At 46.9% G+C, this 20,293-nt stretch overlaps 1 protein-coding gene across 3 annotated transcripts in view; it reads left to right on the top strand.

Moving 5' to 3' along the window:
* The window catches only part of VPS8 (VPS8 subunit of CORVET complex), a 347,729-nt gene that overhangs the window by 219,270 nt on the left and 108,166 nt on the right, over window positions 1-20,293 (top strand). For all 3 annotated transcript variants that reach the window (XM_075317598.1, XM_075317599.1, XM_075317597.1), the window contains 3 exons: window positions 2,720-2,766; window positions 15,672-15,819; window positions 15,919-16,008. In XM_075317598.1, the coding sequence (XP_075173713.1) occupies window positions 2,720-2,766; window positions 15,672-15,819; window positions 15,919-16,008 (285 nt within the window). The remainder of the gene's footprint in view (window positions 1-2,719; window positions 2,767-15,671; window positions 15,820-15,918; window positions 16,009-20,293) is intronic.

Here is a 20,293-nt window from a genome sequence, read left to right as displayed (position 1 = left end):
GTCCAGCCGGGTACAACTAGGCAGCTGGGGATTGGAATCCGCAGCACAGGTTAGCCCGAGGTTTCTGGGCGCCTCTGCTGCGAATTTCAGTCCGCAGCCGTCCCAGAAAATGGCGCTCTCATAGAAGCGCCATCATCTGGCGCTGTATCCAACTCTTCCAACAGCCCTGGAGCCGGGTGGCTTGTTGGGTAATCATGAGTTAATACTGGCTTTGTTTTACTAGCCAGTATTAAGCCAGAGATTCTTAATGTCAGGCACGTTTGACCCGGCCATTAAGAATCTCCAATAAAGGGTTAAAAAAAACACCACACAGAGAAAAAATACTTTAATAGAAATAAATACACAGACACATTAGAGACTCCATCTTTATTACCCCCTGTCAGCCCTCCACGATCCTGCTCTTCTGTCTTCTTTCTTTCTAGTGTAGTAGTAGTGACGATTGTAGTGAGGATGAGATTCACCAGCTCATCACTTGGGGCTGGGGAACCTCCATCCTCACTACAATCCTCACTAGTGTAGTAGTAGTGACGATTGTAGTGAGGAAGGATGAGATTCACCAGCTCATCATTTGGGGCTGGGGAACCTCCATCCTCACTACAATCCTCACTACAATCGGGAAGCAGCGTGCAGCCTTCACTCCGTGAGTGATCAGTGCTGGCTGTCAGCGATAACAGCGGTAACGCTGACAGACGCGTTACCATAGCAACGGTGCTCTCGGAGCCGCGGTTAGCGGTGACATCACCGCTAACTGCGTTGCTATGGCAACGGTGATCTCCGTTAATGACCGGCTGTGTCAGCCGGTCCCTAACGGAACGGGGAGTCGACCGTGTGCTAGAGCATGTCGCCGGTACACGGCGATACACAAATGTGCACCGTGTACCGGAGAGATGCACTCGCAGGTCCTACATGACGTGTCATAGTCATGTGACCAGTCTGTAGCCAATGAGATAATAGCCACGTGACTGGTCACATGGCTATTTTGACGTCACGATAGGTCCTGCATCTCTGCTGGCAGTGCCATCACCGGCAGGATTCAGCGATCATCGGATGGAATAGCGGCAGGAGACAGAGTGCAGAAGGGATCGCGAGGACCGGTAAGTGTTATGGCAATGTTTATTAACTGTTTGTGTACATTTATCATGCATTTTTATGTGTTTGTGATTGCCTCCCATTATAGCCTATACGTTCGAGTTCGGTTCGTCGAACGTTCGACGAACCGAACTCGAACGGGACCCCCGTTCGGCGAGCCGACCTCGAGCCGAACCGGGACCGGTTCGCTCATCTCTAATTATTACATTAATCATCTTCTTGCAAAAGTCCGCAAATGCTGTTAATAGCTGCTTCATGATAAAATTGACAATGGTTTAGCATATGAGTACTGTTTTCATTTTTTATTTACTTCCCTGCATTGCCCATGCTGCTGCTAATCTATGCAGCTGGGGAAAGCTTTAAGTTCAAATCAGTCTCCTTCTCCAACTGGCAGCTGATAATATAATTTTCACTCTGTGTGCAGACAGGTGACATGGAATCCAGATTAGTAAATGTATATACTAAGTCAGATCCAAAGGATGTTCCTTCTTAAAAACAAATTAAATATATCTACAAGAGCATTTAAAGCATCGCATTCTAAATCTATGGGTGTTAGTATGGAGATGTTCACCCCCTTTCTAGTTAAAATGGTTTCTATGCTTCTAGGAAAGCTTTCAACAAAATTTCAGTTTTCCTAATTAATTTTTGCCCATCCAGATAATCATTTGTAAGGTTAGACACTGGTGTTGGCTGAGAGGGACTGGCTCATAATCTCCATTCTAGTTCATCCCAAAGGTGCTTGATGCGGTAGGGCTCTGTAACGGCCACCTAGCTCACCCAACCATGCCTTTATGGACATGGCTTTTTACAATTGGGCACTGTCATCCTGGAACAGACTCCCCAAACTGTTTCCACAAGTTGGAGGTTACAATTATCCAAAATGTGTTGGTACGCTGAAGCATTAATATTTTTTTACACTCAAACTAAGCGACCTATAATCTAGTAGGTGCATTTACATAGGTTGTTTGGTGAAAAAGAACTTTAATTATATGAGCTGGACTAGAGCAACTTACCTATAGGTCTCACTCTTGTCCTCTGCTCATGAGCCGAGAATAATGTGGTGCTTCCTACATGAGCATAGTGTTATGTCTATCGGTCTCAAGTTCTTCTCTCCTGGTAGCCCCATCCCATTAGGAGGAAAGTCATTTCCTGCAGTTGTCATCTGGATCTCTGCTGAGCTGGTTGCTTTTGCTCTTACTGTCCAGGTACACGTTATGTGATTCCTCACCTTCCCACCTGGCTGATTATTGGTGGAAAGTTGGGCGATCGCATAGAATGCCCGTGCGCATTCGGAGATGGACATCCAACTCAGCAGGGATCCAGACTTTTTCACTCCCAATCCTCATATCCCCAACAGACCACGTTAGCTTCCCAAGAATCAATAATAATATTATTAGCAGGAGGGTAAATCATATGATCGCCAGGCATACTGACATTGGAGGATCTGATGTAGTATTCTGATCTTGTGACCAGTGGATAGAAGGAACATCAAAGGCAAATTTTGTAAGAAAAAAAAAAAACCTGTGAATAAGTTGCTCTACTTCTGCACAAAAAAAGACATTGAAACTTATTGTTTTTATCAGATAGTGTCCATACTTGTGCGACTTACACAGTGTTGTTCTTTTTACAGGATTCATTTTTGCTTTTCCAGTTTCTTAAAAGCCTTCTAGATCCAAGGTTTGTGATCTTTGTCTGTGTTGTCTGTCTTCATGCATGCTTTAAAAGGGTGTTCCCATCTGGTACATTTATGGCAATTAATAGGATATTCCATAAATTTTCAATAGATTCGGGTCTTACCACTTGCCCCTGCATCAAGCTTTTTTTCTTATTTTTTTTTATTAATTTCTATGGGGGCTATGAAAATTACAGAGCTCCCATAGAAGCAGGGCCCTGGTGTGCAGTGTCAGGAAAAGAGTTGGCTGAGCATGTGCAGCTCTTTACACTCATTTTTTTGTAGACACTTTTGTTAATTTCTTTGGGAGTTTTGTAAAAATTCACAGAGTAAAATGGGGAGGGTAACATCGCTATGCCTATTGAAATACCATAAATGCCCCAGGTTGGACATCTCGTTGACTTTCATTATGAGTTCTTTCATCATTTCCATTTTTTGTGGCATCATAAAGCAGTTACAGTATAACATTAGAGGGATGTTCCCATCGTTGGGGTATTCCTTTGTATATCAGTTAATGATCATGATATACAAATGAAGTCTCTGCGGAGCTTTTTAGGCACTGTTGCTTTTTTTTATTGTTTCTCTGCACAGATAATGCCCTACCAGCCTCTGGGAACTACAACATAGCCCTATCCACTTGAATGGCTCTTTATTACATTTCTCTTTATAGCAGGCTCAAAGCCCCACTTTGACGTTAATGAGCCAACATAATACTAGTTGCTTTTTCTTGTGATTGGCGGGGTCTCAGAGGATGGCCATCATATGGCTATAGCCAGCTTAAAGGGAAGATATCGTTAAAAAAAAAAAAAGAAAGAAATTCAATAACTGAAAAAATGTAAAGTATTAATGTTTTGTTTAAATATTATTATTTGTTTTTAATTGAGCAAAATATAAAAAAAAAATTAAAAAGTTTGATATTTTCCACTGTTAAACACTAGGGGGAGCAGCTTCTGAAATCCTACAGAAATTCCACTGTAGAAATTGCCTGGATTACAGCTGCAGTAAAGTGGGCAGAATCTGCTCTCCTGTGTGTGATGTCACCCCTCCCCCTCCCAACCTGGGTGTTTCCAACAGATAAGAGAGAATGAAGTGTAGGGACACAGTGCGGAGCCATTTTGTTGGAGACCACAAATGTCTAAAATATCACCAAGGACAGCTGGAGTATCACACAGGACAGGATTAGATACACGGCTCAGCAGACAGTATTACACAGGACAGGATTAGATACACGGCTCAGCAGACAGTATCACACAGGATAGGATTAGATACACGGCTCAGCAGACAGTATCACAAAGGATAGGATTAGATACACCGCTCAGCAGACAGTGCCACACAGGATAGGATTAGATACACAGCTGTGTAGATAGTATCACACAGGAGAGGATTAGATACACAGCCCTGCATACAGTATCACCGGTTCACGCACAGGCCGACAGGTGGCAGGAGGAAGGGGTGGGGTTGAGCTTTTGGAGACGGTAGCAGCGGCGGTACTCACATGCAGAGGCACACAAACGCACATGCAGCGGCGGCGGGGGGGCAGAGCGGGGGCTGGGTAGAACGGAGGGAGGGAGTGTCATTGAAGATGGTAACGGTGGGGGGAGGGGTGGCGGCAGCAGTAGCGGGGCTGGGTACAGCGGAGGGAGGGGGTGTCATTGTAGACGGTAAAGGCGGGGGGAGGGGAGGGTAGGCGGCCTGTACTCACACATCCCGGCGGTTGACAGGGGTAAAGTGGAGCAAACCGCATAGCTGTGAGCTCCACAATGATGGCGCCAATCTCGTCCCTCTGCTGTGATCTGGGCAGCCCAGGGGGCACGTCCAGATCACAGCAGACGCCTACTGTAACGTTACTAAATGGGGTCGGATCCCGACCACTGTTCTCTATGCACAGGGGCTGCCATAAAGGAGTGAGTAACTGTCGTTACACACACAGCAAATCCAGCATGGCAGCCCCCAGTGCCTTCAGTAAAATTAGAATTAAATAAAAACTAAATGAGCGATGATTTTAATTTTGTATTAAAAATACTTTATTTCATAATCACTATTTTTAATACAAAAATAAAAAACCGCGACACCTTCCCTTTAAAGAGTTATGCCCAAAATCACAATGTTGTATTCTAATTATACATACATATCTATATCTATTAATTTGTGGCAGTATAACTAAGTTTAAGTACTCCTCTTTTGCACATATCCCCCACCCCCAAGGATGTCCTTCCACTCTCTAGTTATCCTCCAGTTGTCATTTTAACAATCCATTGGAAGTTCGAGTGCTTCTGGTTAATCATCCGCAGTCTCTCTCAGCTGGCTTCCTGCTAGCATAGCACTGCTTCGGGTGGTGTCTAAAATGGAGTTTCTAGTGTGGTGAGCGATGTCAGGAAAAATGCTCATAACAGGAAGCAGTGGTATGCAGGGCTGTATTTTGCCTTCATGCTGCCCTAGGCACTTTAAGTGGTCGCGCCCCTTAGTGACAACGTAAAACTGAGTTTTCGCACACGACATCTGTTTAAGGCAGATCTACTCTGTAGCACACTTTAAAAAGTATCAATAAGAAACGAACCCCCCCCCCCCCAATGGGGATCACCACAGGCACATCAAAACATAGCATGAGTATAAAATATTCCCACCACATCGTCCCCACTTATATACTGTGACTGTGACACTGCCCCTAATAAACACCACACTGCCCTCCCTTATAAACTACTGTATATGCACCACACCTTCCTCGATTATGAAATATGATCTGTACATTGTGAGGAGGGAGCAGCATGATGTGAGGACAATGTGCCATGCATGCTGCCCCCTCCTCACAATGTCCCATGCATGCTGCCCCCTCCTCACAATGTCCCATGCATGCTGCCCCCTCCTCACAATGTCCCATGCATGCTGCCTCCTCCTCACAATGTCCCATGCATGCTGCCCCCTCCTCACAATGTCCCATGCATGCTGCCCCCTCCTCACAATGTCCCATGCATGCTGCTCCCTCGTCACAATGTCCCATGCATGCTGCTCCCTCCTCACAATGTCCCATGCTTGCTGCCCCCTCCTCACAATGTCCCATGCATGCTGCCCCCTTCTCACAATGTCCCATGAATGCTGCCCCCTCCTCACAATGTCCCTTGCATGCTGCCCCCTCCTCACAATGTCCCATGCATGCTGCCCCCTCCTCACAATGTCCCTTGCATGCTGCCCCCTTCTCACAATGTCCCATGCTTGCTGCCCCCTCCTCACAGTGTCCCATGCATGCTGCCCCCTCCTCACAATGTCCCATGCATGCTGCCCCCTCCTCACAATGTCCCATACATGCTGCTCCCTCATCACAATGTCCCTTGCATGCTGCCCCCTCCTCACAATGTCCCTTGCATGCTGCCCCCTCCTCACAATATCCCATGCATGCTGCCCCCTCCTCACAATGTCCCATGCATGCTGCCCCCTCCTCACAATGTCCCATGCATGCTTCCCCCTCCTCACAATGTCCCATGCATGCTGCTCTCTCCTCACAATGTCCCATGCATGCTGCCCCCTCTTCACAATGTCCCATGCATGCTGCTCCCTCCTCACAATGTCCCATGCATGCTGCCCCTCCTCACAATGTCCCATGCATGCTGCTCCCTCCTCACAATGTCCCATGAATGCTGCTCCCTCCTCACAATGTCTCATGCATGCTGCCCCCTCCTCACAATGTCTCATGTATGCTGCTCCCGCCTCACAATGTCCCATGCATGCTGCTCCCTCCTCACAATGTCCCATGCATGCTGCTCCCTCCTCACAATGCCCCATGCATGCTGCTCCCTCCGCACAATGTCTCATGCTTGATGCTCCCTCCTCACAATGTCCCATGCATGCTGCTCCTTCCTCACAATGTCCCATGCATGCTGCTCCCTCCTCACAATGTCTCATGCATGCTTCCCCCTCCTCACAATGTCCCATGCATGCTGCCCCCTCCTCAGTGTCCCATGCATGCTGCCCCCTTCTCACAATGTCCTATGCATGCTGTCCCTCTTCATGAGCTCCTAATGCTGCCTTCCTCTTTTCCATAATGAGACCTTCATGTTGCCCCACTCATGCTAAGACCACCACACTAACGCTTATGCTGAGACCCCCCCACACACACACTACCCCACTCTTGATATTGACTCCCCTACATTGCTCCACTCCATACTGATCCCACACATGCTGCCCCTTCTTCACAATGAGCTCCCAATGCTGCCCCCTCTTATTCTGAGTCCTTACACTCCCCCCACCCAATCGATTTTGTCATTGCACTATCCCTCATCCCTTGTCCTCTGTCTCTAGCATTAGCCCCTCTCTCCCACTCCCCCAGCATCAGCCTCTCTCCCCCCCAGCATCAGCCTCTATCTTCCCTCAGCATCAGCCTCTCTTCCCCAGTCTCAGCCTTTGCCTCCCCCCAGCCTCAGCCTGCCCCAGTCTCCGCCTCAGCCTCCCTCCAGCCTCCCTCCAGTCTCAGCCTCAGCCTCCCTCAAGTCTCAGCCTCAGCCTCCCTCCAGTCTCAGCCTCAGCCTCCCTCCAGCCTCCCCCCAGTCTCTGCCTCTGCCTCCCTCCAGCCTCCCCCCAGTCTCAGCCTCTGCCTCCCTCCAGTCTCTGCCTCTGCCTCCCTCCAGCCTCCCCCCAGTCTCTGCCTCTGCCTCCCTCCAGCCTCCCCCCAGTCTCAGCCTCTGCCTCCCTCCAGCCTCCCCCAGTCTCTGCCTCTGCCTCCCTCCAGCCTCCCCCCAGTCTCTGCCTCTGCCTCCCTCCAGCCTCCCCCAGTCTCTGCCTCTGCCTCCCTCCAGCCTCCCCCCAGTCTCTGCCTCTGCCTCCCTCCAGCCTCCCCCCAGTCTCAGCCTCTGCCTCTCTCCAGCCTCCCCCCAGTCTCAGCCTCTGCCTCCCTCCAGCCTCCCCCCAGTCTCTGCCTCTGCCTCCCTCCAGCCTCCCCCCAGTCTCTGCCTCTGCCTCCCTCCAGCCTCCCCCAGTCTCTGCCTCTGCCTCCCTCCAGCCTCCCCACAGTCTCAGCCTCTGCCTCCCTCCAGCCTCCCCCCAGTCTCTGCCTCTGCCTCTCTCCAGCCTCCCCCCAGTCTCTGCCTCTGCCTCCCTCCAGCCTCCCCCCAGTCTCTGCCTCTCTCCAGCCTCCCCCCAGTCTCTGCCTCTGCCTCTCTCCAGCCTCCCCCCAGTCTCAGCCTCTGCCTCTCTCCAGCCTCCCCCCAGTCTCAGCCTCTGTCTCCCTCCAGCCTCTTCCCAGTCTCTGCCTCTGCCTCCCTCCAGCCTCCCCCCAGTCTCTGCCTCTGCCTCCCTCCAGCCTCCCCCAGTCTCAGCCTCTGCCTCCCTCCAGCCTCCCCACAGTCTCAGCCTCTGCCTCCCTCCAGTCTCAGCCTCTGCCTCCCTCCAACCTCCCCCCAGTCTCAGCCTCTGCCTCTCTCCAGTCTCAGCCTCTGCCTCCCTCCAGCCTCCCCCCAGTCTCAGCCTCTGCCTCCCTCCAGTCTCAGCCTCTGCCTCCCTCCAGTCTCTGCCTCTGCCTCCCTCCAGTCTCTGCCTCCCTCCAGCCTCCCCCCAGTCTCTGCCTCTGCCTTCCTCCAGCCTCCCCCCAGTCTCAGCCTCTGCCTCCCTCCAGCCTCCCCCCAGTCTCTGCCTCTGCCTCCCTCCAGCCTCCCCCCAGTCTCAGCCTCTACCTCTCTCCAGCCTCCCCCCAGTCTCAGCCTCTGCCTCCCTCCAGCCTCCCCCCAGTCTCTGCCTCTGCCTCCCTCCAGCCTCCCCCCAGTCTCTGCCTCTGCCTCCCTCCAGCCTCCCCCAGTCTCAGCCTCTGCCTCCCTCCAGCCTCCCCACGGTCTCAGCCTCTGCCTCCCTCCAGTCTCAGCCTCTGCCTCCCTCCAGCCTCTCCCCAGTCTCAGCCTCTGCCTCTCTCCAGTCTCAGCCTCTGCCTCCCTCCAGCCTCCCCCCAGTCTCAGCCTCTGCCTCCCTCCAGCCTCCCCCCAGTCTCAGCCTCTGCCTCCCTCCAGTATCTGCCTTTGCCGCCTCCCCCCCCCGCATGCGCAGATCTCCGGTCTGCATTAGAGACACTCCCACGCTCCTTATGAATCCACTTACCTGCTCCAGTGCCCGCCGCCATCTTCCTGGCTCACGTGAGTATCCTCTTCTGACACCGGCTTCCATCACGGCGTCCTCCGCGGCGTCCTGCTGTGAGCTCTGCATGTGACGTCCACACAGCAGTGGACGCAGCACAGAGGAAGGAGCTGATTGGCGCGCGCCTGTGACCCCGGAAGTGCAGGCGCCGGCAGTTCCGGGGTCAATCAGCTCCCTGTGCTCGGCGGCCACAAAAAAAAATGTAAAAAAAAAAAAAAAATTTTTTTTTTTTTTTTTTTTTTTTGCTGCCAGAAGGTGCCGCCCCTCACAATCTGCCGCCCTAGGCACCGGACCACGGGTGCCTAATGGTAAATACGGCCCTGGTGGTATGTGTGTTTAATGGTAACTAAGGCTGCTTTCACACTACGTCTTTTTAACATGCGTCCTGAACGTTTTTTTAACGCAGAAACGGATCCAGTGCAAATGCGTTTTCATTTCAATGCATTTGCAATGGACTCGCGTTAACATGCGTTCACCTGCGTTTGCGTGCGTTATAGTGAGGATCCAGCGACTTGCAGTTTTTCAACATCTTTCAAAAACGCTACTTGTAGCGTTTTTGAGCTGCGTCCAACTTCTGCAAATTGCTGGATCCTGACTAAACAGCATGCAAACGCAGGTGAACGCTGCATGCTGATAGGCAGGATCCTGCTTGCTCTACTGAGCATGCCCAGAAACCAGCCTCCGTGATCAGTCCCTCTCTCTCCTCCCTCTCTCTCTGTCTCTCTCCTCCCTCTCCCCCACCTGAGAGCTGCGGACACTCGTATCCAAGGTAAATATCGGGTAACCACTTATCTTAGTTACCCGATGTTTACGTTGGTAACGTGTGCAGGGAGCCCGGCTCCTAGCAGCTGCAGACGCTTGTAACCAAAGTAAATATCGGGTATCCAAGCAAGTATACCCGATGTTTACCTTGGTTACGAGCCTCGCAGCTGTCAGATGCCGGCTCCCAGTCTGGCAGGTTTAGTTCCCCTCACTCCTGATCACATGACTCCACTGCCCGCCCCTAAACATCCAGTGACAGGATCCTGCAAAGTAACACATGCGTTTGCATGCTTTTTTTGCTGTAAAAGCAGGATCCGCTTTTGCAGCAAAAAAACGTTCAGGACGCATGTTAAAAAGACGTAGTGTGAAAGCAGCCTAAGATAAAAGATGCACTGCAGGGGCTGAGTGCAGCAATATAGTACAGGATGGGCTGTGTACAGAGGGGCTGAGAGGAGAGATGCAATAAGATGGGATATTCTGCAGTATGGTGCTCCGTATAGAGGGGCTGAAAGGAGAGAGATATTGCAGAATGGGGCCGTAAAGAGGGGCTATGATTAGTTGAGCTGTGTTTACTGCCTGCTACTACGAGACCAGTAATGTGAAAGTGCAAATGCCGCTCTTTTGACAGAGGAGTATTGTCAGCCATATGCATTAGCAGAACAGCATTTGCAGTTTCACAAGATTGATCTGTCAGCACTAAAAACCAAATACATCTCTACTCTGCTGTTGTGGAGAAGTGTAGGAGATTTGAGTTTTGCTAAAACTTGCTAATGATGTAAAATCACACTCAGCTAAACTGATGTAGATGACGGAAGATAAAATTGGTCAGGCATGATATAGTAAGGGTATGTGCACACACTGCGTTCTTGATTTGACAAATAAACTGCACCCTCTGGCAGACTTTAACAACTGTAAACATTGCGTTTGACAAAAGAATGTGGTAAAAACGCATACGTTTTTGTTAAAGCGTTTTTAAAAGGAGAAATATAATAGGATAGGATAGGATATTATATAGAATAGATAGAACATTAGATAGAATACATAAATAGAACATTTAGAATAGATAATAAGAAAGAACAGATAGAATAAAATAACAGTATAGCTTGATAAAGTGACAGCTAGCTTGGCCAGCTTTTTTTTTAAATTTTTGGGGGGTAAAAAAAATGAGGTGAGGTCCCTCCGTTTTTCATATCCAGCACAGGAACAGCAGCTGCAGGCTGCAACCCTTAGCTGTCTGCTGTACCTTGGCTGGTTATTAAAAATAGAGGGGATCCCATGCATTTTTTTTTTTAATTATTTCATTTATTTAACAAAAAAAAAAATGTCGGGTCCCCCCCATTTTTTTTCAAAACCAGCCAAGGTACAGCAGATAACTGGAGGTTAATATTATTAGGGTGGGAAGGATCATCGTTATTTGGCCCTTTCCAGCATAACAATAGCAGCCTGCAGCTGCCCCAGAAGTGGCACATCCATAAGATGCACCAATTCTGGCACTAGTCCCGGCTCTTCCCGTTGCCCTGGTGTGGTGGCAATCTGGGTAATAAGGAGTTAATAACAACCCACAGCTGCTACTAAGCCCTAGTTTAGTGATGGCAGTAGTGTATGAGAGACCACCCATTACTAATCTGTAAGTGAAACTAAATACAAAGTCCCAGAAATCCTTCTTTGAAATAAAAGACAAAAAAGCATCCTCTTTCACCACTTTATTAATCCCCCAAACACCCCTTCAGGTCCGACGTAATCCACATGAGGTCCCATGACTCTTCCAGCACTGCTACATCTGACGCTTACAGTGAGCGTCATAGAACAAGACTACCCGCTGTGAGCGCCATGCAGCAACTGAAGTAAGTCGCGCTATCAGCGGGGACGTCACTGAGGTTAGCCACAGCTGGAGTCCTCCACCTGTGACAGCAAATCACCCCAGTGACTGAAGTGAGTAGCGTGATCAGCGGTGCCGTCACTTAGGTAATTTACGGTCACTAGGGAATCCTCCACCAGTGACCGCAAATCAGACTGCGACTGAAGTGAGCTGCAGATGGAGGACTCACCTGAGTGTTGTCACCGCTGATTGCGCGGCTCACTTCAGTCTGAACCTCACAGCAGTGAACCCCTGACATCAGTGCCGCAACACACGCCGTAATGCGGGGCCTGCAGCTGTGACGTCAGAGGTTTACCCGAGTTCATTCTGATCCCGCGGCTCTGTCTGCACTCACAGCTGGCAGTAAGACGCTGGCTGTGACAGGACAGAGATGTAGCAGAGCTGAATCGCTGTGGGACCTCATGTGGATTACTTCGGACCTGGAGGGGTGTTTGGGGATTAATAAAGTGGTGACAGAGGGTGCTTTTTATTTTTGTTTTCAAATAAAGGATTTTTTGGCTGTTTGTGGTTATTTTCTTTCACTTACAGATTAGTAATGTGGGGTGTCTCATAGACGCCTGACATCACTAACCTAGGGCTTAGTCTCAGCTATGGACTGCCATTAATCTCTTATTACCATTATTGCAACTACACCAGGGTAATTGGGAAGAGCCAGTTAAAGTCCCGGGACTGTCGCAACTACTGGATGCGGCAATTCCGGGCAGCTGCTGGCTGTTATTTTTAGGCTGGGGGATCCCTAATAACGTGGGTCTCCCCAGCCTGAGAATACCAGTCCTCAGCTGTAAGGCTTTATCTTGGCTGGATATTAAAATTGGTGGTGACCGCACACCATTTATTTATTTATTTTTTTTTCTTGTATAATATAGACCTGCCCACTAGTGGCTGTGATTAGTTGGATTCAGGCCGCTGTCACTCAGTGTGGGAGCGTGTCTGACAGCAACCAATCACAGACAGTGAAGTAGTGAATTTGTATGAGCCTAATGAGCGGGTGCAGTGAATATGTAAAGAGGCTAATGAGGTCGGGAAGAAGAATGAGAGACTGTGGTAGCACTGAGACACCCGTGCTGGTGATCGGGGAGAGAGAGAGCTTTTCACCCCTGCAATGTTTTGTTTTTTTTTTGTTGTTTTTTTATCTTGTAAAAAAGTGGGCAACCAGTGTTTTTGTGACAAGCACAGAGGTACATTGCATAAAAAACGCAACCCATTTGTTACCATGCGTTTTGCCATCCATTTTTCATCCCCTCATTGAGTTCTATGGGTGACAAAATGTGACAAACACACAAAAAGAATTGAAATCCTGCCTTTTTTTTTTTTTGGTCAAAGCTTTTGACAAATATTTGACTAATAAAACGCTGGCAAAAAAAACTGCAACGTGCGGATGGAAATTCTGATTTCTCATAGACTTTGCTGGGGAAGCAAAAGGATGCAGTTTGTCATTGACACAGTGCAGTTTAAAACACAAGAAAAATGAGAAAAAAAACACAATGCGTGCACATAGCCTAAAGGGGATGAGAGTGAACAGAAGCAAAAAGTGAATTACATACTAAGATTATCTGAATGATAACTCAGAGAGGTGGGGATAATCAGGAGTACAAGGACATAGTAGAGGGGGAAGGGTCTGCAGCACAGAAGAGAAGCAAGTGCTGCTGGAAAATATATAGTTTTAGCTGATAAAAATAGGCCATCTCACTCAGCTATATAAAGCTGGATGTATTGTGGGGCATAAAGATCTGAAAAATACAGAAGTACTAAACAGAAATTTTGTATTGTGCTTAACCTGTATATTAACATTAAGTATACATTTACTGTGCATTGCATATTGTATGTGCAGTCTATAAATAATAATAATTGTGAAAAATAATATGATTCTGAGAATAACCCTTTAAGACACATGGCTGTCCACTTTCAGAGAAAAGATACAGCTTTTTATACTCTATGTACATTTATCTGATGGAGTAAAAGCACAGAGGTAATATATTAATGATATCTTATGGTGTAGGTTCGATAATGTGATGAACCTACAAAAAAATATTATCTATCAAAGATTCAAAGCATAACCTGTAAATGGGCTATAAATGATTGAAATTGAATTACCTCTCGGGCTGGTGCACACATTGTGTTTATTTTTTTTCTGCACAATTTTGTCACTAAACCTGAAGGGTTTCCTGATGCCCGTAAAGTGAATGAGAATCCGGAAGCCTCACGCACACATTGCTTGATTTTAAATCTGCAGCATGTCATTTTTTTTCTGCGTTTTTGCTGCAGATTTCACACATACTAATGAGTGAGGAAAAATCTGCACCAGAAATGCATGTTAAACAAGCAACTAAGGCTACTTTCACACTTGCGTTGGACGGTTTCCGTAGCATTGCGTTGTGTGACGGATGCAACGGATGCGTTGCATATAATGCACAACGGATGCTACGGATCTCTCACTTGCCGGCGGCCGGGCATGCCGGCGGGCGGGCGCTCAGCTGAGCGCTCTCACATGCCGGGCATGCCAGCAGGCGCTCAGCTGAGCGCTCTCACATGCCGGCGGCCGGTCGCTCAGCTGAGCGCTCTCACTTGCCGGCGGGCGGGCACTCAGCTGAACGTTCGGCCACCGAAAGACACAATAAAGTTTGTGATTTAAAAAAAAAAAAAAAAAAAGAGCATGCACAGTGAAATCCAACGGATTGCGCTGCTCAAAAAAAGTTACATGCTGCGTTTCTTCCGCCCGACGCAGCGTCAAAATAACGACGCTGCATCGTCCAGCGCATGCAACGCTGACACTTGCGTTACAGTGCGTTGTCCATACAAGTCTATGGAGAATAGCGCAGTGCGTTATCGGACTGCGCTATTCTCCATAGTGACGGACTCTGCTGAACGCAAGTGTGAAAGTAGCCTAAAAGGGCATATTTTTAAACAGCGGTTTTCCTGCCCAGACATGCAGAAATGGTACAGAAATATCTGCATCAAATACTTACCGTGTGCACATACCCTTAAAGAAAACGCCTAGTACAGTTCTATCTTCATAGTTCTAACTACCTGTAGGGGCCCGAGCAATCTGTAAATAATCTGTAATATTTTATGGCAGCTTGTATTCTGTAGTCCAGCTTGTAGTCTGTAGTGCAGGTTATAGTCTGTAATACCAAAAACCTAGACTAGATGGACAAGACTCTTCTGTAAACTGATGCACAGAAAATAGACGCTGTCTTAAAGAAGTTAATACAACAATTTATTTACTATATCAGGTGTAAATATTGTTTTCCACTGATGGGCATAAATGTACTTAGGACCAAGCTTTGTGTAAAATGTATATTTTTTTTTTTGTGCAAACTAATCTCTTGAATGTCTTTTAAATTAGTTGGGGCTACCTCTTTCTGATAGTTTAATATTTCTTTAAGGCCGGGGCCACACGAGGACTACTGCGATCCCCTCGCATGACACTTGGCTCACGCTGGCAGTACAGCAGAGCCGAGTGTCATACGAATGTCCCTGCGACTGAGGTCCGATCGTGCGAGCAGACCTCAGCTGCGGGGGGCGGGCCGGCACTGAGAAGGGGCGGGCCGGTGTTGCGGAGGGGAGGGAAGGATTGCTCTCCCTCTCTCCTCCGTAGCCGGCTATTGCCATTCTCGCACTGCACTCGCGGTACACCGGTGTACCGCGAGTGCAGTGCGAATTTTCTCTCGCCTCATACACTTGAATGAGTACAAGAGAAACAATGATCGCATTACAGTCGCAGCATGCTGCGATTGTTTTCTCAGTCCGATTAGGGCTGAGAAAATAATAGCTCATGTGTGCTGACACAGGCTAATATTGGTCCGAGTGGAATGCGATTTTTTTATCGCACTCCACTCGCACTGATTTTTATACCGTGTGGCTTAGGCCTTATAGAAATAAAGTTAAGTGGGTTGTCCACAAAAATAAGATTGTCAGGGAACACAGGCAGCAGTTCTGAGAAATGGTGAAGAAGGTCTGGTAGATACCTAAAAGAAAGGGGTGAATAACTACTTTAAACTAATACAGATATATTTGCTTGCAGGCGCTACCAAGGGGATTTCAGGGGATGACTATATACTATTTTTCCATTGTTTGTAGTATGCTATTCTAGATTCCATACAGTGAGCCTTACAGTCAAGAAAACAGTAGAGTTTCTAAATCTGAGCTTGTTTGTAGGGATGGAGCTCAGCTAAGCGCTGAGCAGTTACAGGATCAGCCGCATATCACAGAACTCTTCATAGATCTTATGTGTCAGTATGACCCTTCTCAAGTGACTCAAGTGCTACAAATTCTGGAACACTACCGACTGGAGGAGACTATTGAGGTGAGCATATTAAAGACTAGTGCATCCAATGTAATGATTAGCATTAGCTTCTTTGAGGAGTCTTGCTGCATATATAATGTATTCCTTTTATGACTATAGATTGCCCAAAAGCACAATAACCATGAGACCTTAGCCTACCTGTTGGAGAAGAAAGGGGACATCCAGGCGGCTTTCCAAGTCATGCTAACGGTAATTAGATTGGCATTGCCTGTAACCAACAAAACCTTTAGGCTTTCTCTTAATTTGAATTAAAGTCTGTTTCAATAATCCCAAAGCACTCAGCACTCCACTTTATTGGTGATGCATAAGGAAGGTAAGTAGTGCAAAATTAGAGAAGGCTCAGCACTCAGAGAAAATATAATGTTCATAGAATGGTAGAGTTGGAAGGGACCTCAAGGGCCATCGGGTCCAACCCCCTGCGAGTGCAGGCTTTTATAACTCATCCCAGCTATATGTTTATCCAGTTTCCGCTTGAAGATTTCCACTGATGGAGAGCTCACAGCCTCCTGTGATAGCCTGTTCCACTCCATGACTGCCCTCACTGTCAGAAAGCTTTTCCTAATGTCTAATCTGAATCTCCTTCCTTTAAGTTTCATCCCATTGCTTCTTGTACTTCCTTGTGCTAATGAGAATAGGGTAGTACTCTATGCACTGTGACTACGTGGCAGATATTTGTAGACCGCTATTAAGTCTCCTCTCAGCCTTCTCTTTTTCAAACTAAACATTCCTAGTTCTTTCAGCCAGTCTTCATATGACATGGTTTGCAGACCTTCTACCATCTTGGTTGCTCTTCTCTGGACTTGCCTTATGTGAGTGCAGAGACTTTTGTGAGATTTTACTAATCCCAACTATCTTTGGCTGCACATGAAAATGAATGACATTTGAATAAAATAGAAATTCTTTGTAACACCGTTCCTTGACTCAGAGAGGTTGTCTACTACATGGACAACCCCTTCTGAATTCCTATGTTTGCCCAATGTAAAATAATAACACTTATAGCCCCTCCCTTGCCGGCGCCATTTCAGTGTTATCGCCATTGCCTCAGACTGTCACTGCAACCAATCAGCACTGACTTCACTGTTTCTCCTTTCGGAAAAATCAAGACATCCAGAGTAAGCAAGAGCTGCTGCTGCTTTCTCACTGCTTCTGGATGTCAATTTCATCCGTTGGAGAGGAGACCAAAGCCAGCGCTGATTGGCTGCTGGGATCGCAAAACTGCAATGTCACGCAATCCCCAAGAGAAGCAGTGCAGCACTGCTGGAACAGTGCCCACAAAGGAGGTGAGTAAGCCTTTCAAGGATTTTTCTCAAGTTGTCTCTTGAGCAGCTCAGAGCTATGCAGTCTCCTTACTTCCTGGTTTTTGGGGATGTGGATGCTCCTCCTTGACTGACAGTTCCGGTGAGCAACAGAGCTGTAGTATTAATAGAACTATAAAGCCCAGCACAAGGTCTGCTATTACACATTCAGCTATCAGTGGTTTGTTCTGGAGTGTACGCTTCTCTCACTGTATGTACACATAGAGATAACAGGGGGTTTGAAGAAACACACAGCTCCAGACCAGACAGGGTGAACAGAGAGCCAACATTAAGAGACCTGCTATGAACTATCACAGCAGCTCAGTCAGAAGCTGAAAGGGAGGTAGGTAGCTAACTGTTGTTTAGAAATCAGTGGCCTGGATAGAGATGGCTGGAATATGAAGTGTTAACTCATCTCCTGGGATGTACAGTGCCTTGCAAATGTATTCGGCCCCCTTGAATTTGTCAACCTTTTCCCACATTTCAGGCTTCAAACATAAAGATAAACATTTTAATTTTATGGTGAAGAATCAACAACAAGTGGGACACAATTGTGAAGTTGAACTAAATGTATTGCTTATTTTAAACTTTTTAAAAAAAATAAATAACTGAAAATTGGGGCGTGCAATATTATTCATCCCCATTAAGTTAATATTTTGTATCTCCACCTTTTGCTGCAATTACAGCTGCAAGTCGCTTGGGGTATGTGTCTATCAGTTTTTCACATCGAGAGACTGAAAATTCTTGCCCATTCTTCCTTTGCAAACAGTTCGAGCTCAGTGAGGTTGGATGGAGAGCGTTTGTGAACAGCAGTTTTCAGCTCTTTCTACAGATTCTGGATTGGATTTAGGTCTGGACTGTGACTTGGCCATTCTAACACCTGGATACGTTTATTTGTGAACCCTTCCATTGTAGATTTTGCTTTATGTTTTGGATCATTGTCTTGTTGGAAGACAAATCTCCGTCCCAGTCTCAGGTCTTTTGCAGACTCCAACAGGTTTTCTTCAAGAATGGTCCTGTATTTGGCTCCATCCATCTTCCCATCAATTTTAACCATCTTCCCTGTCCCTGCTGAAGAAAAGCATGCCCAAACCATGATGCTGCCACCACCATGTTTGACAGTGGGGATGATGTGTTCAGGGTGATGAGCTGTGTTGCTTTTAGGCCAAACATAACGTTTGGAATTATGCGTGATTTTGGTTTCATCTGACCAGAACACCTTCTTCCACATGTTTGGTGTGTCTCCCAGATGGCTTGTGGCAAACTTTAAACAACACTTTTTATGGATATCTTTGAGAAATGGCTTTCTCCTTGCCACTCTTCCATAAAGGCCAGATTTGTGCAGTGTACGACTGATTGTTGTCCTATGGACAGACTCTCCCATCTCAGCTGTAGATCTATGCAGTTCATCCGGAGTGATCATGAGTCTCTTGGCTGCATCTCTGATCAGTCTTCACCTTGTTTGAGATGAAAGTTTGGATGGACGGCTGGGTCTTGATAGATTTGCAGTGGTATGATACTCCTTCCATTTCAATATGATCGCTTGCACAGTGCTTCTTAGGATGTTTAAAGTTTTGTAAATCTTTTTGTAACTAAATCCGGCTTTAAACGTCTCCACAACAGTATCACAGACCTGCCTGTTGTGTTCCTTGGTCTTCATGATGCTCTCTGTGCTTTAAACAGAACACTGAGACTATCACAGAGCAGGTGCATTTATACGGAGACTTGAGTACACACAGGTGAATTATATTAACCCCTTAACGACCGCGGGCCGTAAAATTACGTCCTAAATGACATAATCTTACTGCCCGCGGTCCTCCGGCGGCAGCATGCCGCGATCGGCACACATCTCAGCTGATTTTCACAGCTGAGATGTGTGCCTGCTAGGCACGAGCAGAATCGTTATCTGCTCGTGCCGATTAACCCCTTATATGGCGCTGTCAATACATGACAGCGCCATTATAAGCGCAATCGCGGTAAAGTTTTTACTTACCGCCGAAACCGGAAGTCACGTGACGCGATCACGTGACTCCCGATAGTTGTCATGGTAGTACAGGGTCATGTGATGACTCCTGTACTACACATGAATTGGTTTCACTTTCGCTGTGCCCGGGGCACAGCAAAAGAGAAAGACAGCGTATCTGCTGTTTACAGCCTTCCAGCTGTGATCAGCAGATACTGCAGAGCGATCGGATTGCTGATCGCAATAGCCCCCTAGGGGGACTAGTAAAATAAAAAAAAAAAGTAAAAAAATAAGTTTTAAAAAATTAAAAAAAAACAAAAAAACCTAAAAGTTCAAATCACCCCCCATTCGCCCCATTGAAAATTAAAGGGTTAAAAAAATAAAAAATACACACACATTTGGTATCGCCGCGTTCAGAAACGCCCGATCTATCAAAATATAAAATCAATTAATCTGATCAGTAAACGGCGTAGCGGCAAAAAAATTCCAAACGCCAAAACGACGTTTTTTTGTCGCCACAACTTTTGCGCAAAATGCAATAAGAGGCGATCAAAACGTAGCATCTGCGCAAAAATGGTACCGTTAAAAACGTCAGCTCGAGACGCAAAAAATAAGCCGTCATTGAGCCTAAGATCCCGAAAAATGAGAACGCTACGGGTCACGGAATATGGCGTAAAACGTGCGCCACTTTTTTCGGACAAACTTCCGATTTTTTTTTAACCCCTTATATAAAAGTAAACCTATACATGTTTGGTGTCTACGAACTCGCACTGACCTGAGGCATCACACCCACACATCAGTTTTACCATATAGTGAACACAGTGAATAAAATATCTCAAAAACCATAGTGCTATCGCACTTTTTTTGCAATTTTTCAGCATTTGGAATTTTTTTGCCATTTTCTAGTACACAATATGGTAAAACTGATGGTTTCATTTAAAAGTACAGCTCGTTCTGCAAAAAATGAGCCCTCACATGACCATATTGACTGAAAAATAAAAAAGTTACGTCTCTCAGAAAAAGAATGGCGAAAAAAAAAACGGAAAGCGAAAAATCGGCCGGTCGTGAAAGGGTTAATCATCAGTCATTTAGGACAACATTGGAGCATTCAGAGATCCTCAATGAACTTCTGGATTGAGTTTGCTGCACTGAAAGTAAAGGGGCCTTATAATATTGCACGCCCCAATTTTCAGTTATTTATTTTTTAAACATGTTT

Source organism: Anomaloglossus baeobatrachus, chromosome 7, assembly GCF_048569485.1.
Source record: "Anomaloglossus baeobatrachus isolate aAnoBae1 chromosome 7, aAnoBae1.hap1, whole genome shotgun sequence".
Lineage (NCBI taxonomy): Eukaryota > Metazoa > Chordata > Amphibia > Anura > Aromobatidae > Anomaloglossus > Anomaloglossus baeobatrachus.
The sequence above is the reverse complement of the archived record's forward strand: the minus strand, read 5'-3'. Positions and strand labels throughout refer to the sequence as shown.